The following is a 2,500-nucleotide window of genomic DNA, read 5'->3' on the forward strand; positions in this document are numbered from 1 at the left end:
TGGCGTCGTCAATAATCTGGGCTCGGTTGGTGGTGCTGATGACCTCGTGGTCGTCCTTCAGCTGCTGGACGAGGAGGCCCCAGTTGTGGTCGTCGTAGTTGACTCTGTAGTAGCCCGTCTCCTGCAGGTTGAAGATGACCCACTCGTCCTTCGTGGGAAGAGATGAGAGAGTGATCTGTTCCTCGGAGTCCTTCATCCACACCATGGCTTGAGTCTGACTGAAGTTGGATTCGCTCTGAGACGTGTAGGTGAGAGGAACCCACCACTTATAGTCGTGGTCGTCGGCGCTTGAGTTCTCCTTCGCCACCAACAAGAATCGATTCTGGAAAATAAACGGATCAAATTAGAACAGTTGTTTGGATGTGGTAGTATTCAAATGACAAGGCTAAACAATAAAAACAAACAAACAAAATATGAAGCTCACCTGAGAGACGGTGGCGGACGTGCCGTCGGCGCTCCTCTCCACCTTGATGACGGGGTATCCCATCTGCAGCGTCCAGGTGTCCATGATCTTCTTGACGGTGACGTCCTGGGGCAGAGTGCCGTCCTCGTGAGCGGCCATCGTGAGGTGCTCCCACAGGTCATCTTGCTCGGCGGCTTCGTACTTACTGTAATATGGAAAGCACATATAATCCCGTGCAAGGCTATGCACACACCCTTTCTATATCTATCTAAAATCACACACACGTCTACAACACACACATACGATTTGGCAACAAAGGAAATACAAACTAAATATAATGCAGCGCAATCTATTGATAGATCGCGCTGCAGTAAATAGATAGATAAATAAATAACAACAACAACAACAACAACAACAAATACTACTACTACTGCTACTACAGTGATAATACTAATAATGATAATAACAATGGTGTTAATAATAAACAGATAGAAACAATGATAATAATGATAATAATGAAAAAAATATAATAATAATATTAATGATGATGATAATAATAATAATAATAATAATAATAATAATAATAATAATAATAATAATAATAATAATAATAATAATAATAATAATGATGATGATAATAATAATGATAATAATAATAACAATAATGATAATGATAATAATAAGTATATCAAATTAGAAAATATATAAATACATTAACAGATAGTACGTAATAGGAGACAAAGGAACTTACAATGCAGTGAGGTAGTTGCTTACTCCCTTTCTGAAGGAGTTTTCGCTAAGGAAGTGGTTCATCATTCGAATAATAGAGGCGCCTGAAATGTGTTTGTAAATGTTTAATTCATTTCGAAATGTAAAGCTGATCAGCGACGCTTGTTGTGAGATTTAGATTTATTCGGAATTTATCTGTCAGAAATATTTTTGAAAGTAGAAAAATTTGACTTTTGGAGTAATCGGAATTATATCACAATGTTTCACTTTACTATGGTGATGTAGAAATTTACCCTTGTTGCAGAGAAAATGAAGTTCACGATTTGGCTTTAAAGATAATGATAATGATGGTAATGAGGATAGTAATGATGACAGTAATAGTGCTAATAATGATGATGTTAATGGAAATTATGATAATGATATTAGGAATAATGATAATGTTGACGATAATGATAATAATATTAAAAAATGATGAAGATAATGAAAATAATGATAATGATAATGATGATTACAGCAGCAGCAACAACAACAATAATAATGATGTGATGCTACTGCTACTACTAATATTAATTTTAATGATACCAACTATAATAATGATAACAACAATAACAATAATGGTATTAATGTCATTAAATAATGATAATAATGATGATAATACTTTCGACAATGGTGATAATAAAAATATTAACAGTAACAATGGAACAATAGTAACTTACCTTTGTCATAGGATATGCTATCGAAAATTTGTCTGATCTCATCCGGGTGGCCGACAGGGATGCTGATCTCGTGAGATGACTCGAGGCTGTCAAGCGCAAACACTCTCTGGAGTCGAGTGACGACGAATTCCTCCATCACCTTCCAAGAGGGTTCGACCTGGAGAGACATCTTAGTGTGAGAAACATAATGTATATGAGGTATGTGTGAGAAGCATAATTTATAAGAGATCTGTGTGAGAAATATAATTTATATGAGGTCTTTGTGACTTGTGAGTTGATACGTTACCTTTACTGTTTGAGTTTCATATGAGTGGAGAATAAAATATGACTGGTTTCTTAATCGAGCGTAAGTGCTAATGTTAAAAGATGAGGAGCATAATAGAAACGACTAGTGTGACTATATGTTTCGTAAATATGAAGGATTGCGACTACCCCTTGAATGATTAATGGCGACCAGTTGTTTGTCAGGAAAATAGTATTCTTATACTGTGACATGAACTACATTCACAACGAGGGAGGAAGGTCGCTTGTTATATACATGTCATGAGACGCATACATAAAACTCCAGTGCTACATACGTAATCCATGCCAATGTACTGGACGAATGAAGCAAAGCCCTCGTTGAGCCACAGGTCGGTCCACCACGTGGGAG

The 2,500-nt window shown here is 36.6% G+C and overlaps 1 protein-coding gene across 2 annotated transcripts in view; it reads right to left on the reverse strand.

Moving 5' to 3' along the window:
* Positions 1-2,500, reverse strand: part of LOC125027125 (aminopeptidase N-like) — a 14,774-nt gene that overhangs the window by 3,417 nt on the left and 8,857 nt on the right. For both annotated transcript variants that reach the window (XM_047615965.1, XM_047615966.1), the window contains exons 8-12: positions 2,427-2,500; positions 1,849-2,005; positions 1,155-1,236; positions 425-608; positions 1-322 (exon numbers count right to left, since the gene is read on the reverse strand). The exon at positions 1-322 is cut by the window's left edge and continues 18 nt beyond it; the exon at positions 2,427-2,500 is cut by the window's right edge and continues 110 nt beyond it. In XM_047615965.1, coding sequence (XP_047471921.1) covers positions 1-322; positions 425-608; positions 1,155-1,236; positions 1,849-2,005; positions 2,427-2,500 — 819 coding nt within the window. The remainder of the gene's footprint in view (positions 323-424; positions 609-1,154; positions 1,237-1,848; positions 2,006-2,426) is intronic.

This window comes from Penaeus chinensis, chromosome 7 (assembly GCF_019202785.1).
Source record: "Penaeus chinensis breed Huanghai No. 1 chromosome 7, ASM1920278v2, whole genome shotgun sequence".
Lineage (NCBI taxonomy): Eukaryota > Metazoa > Arthropoda > Malacostraca > Decapoda > Penaeidae > Penaeus > Penaeus chinensis.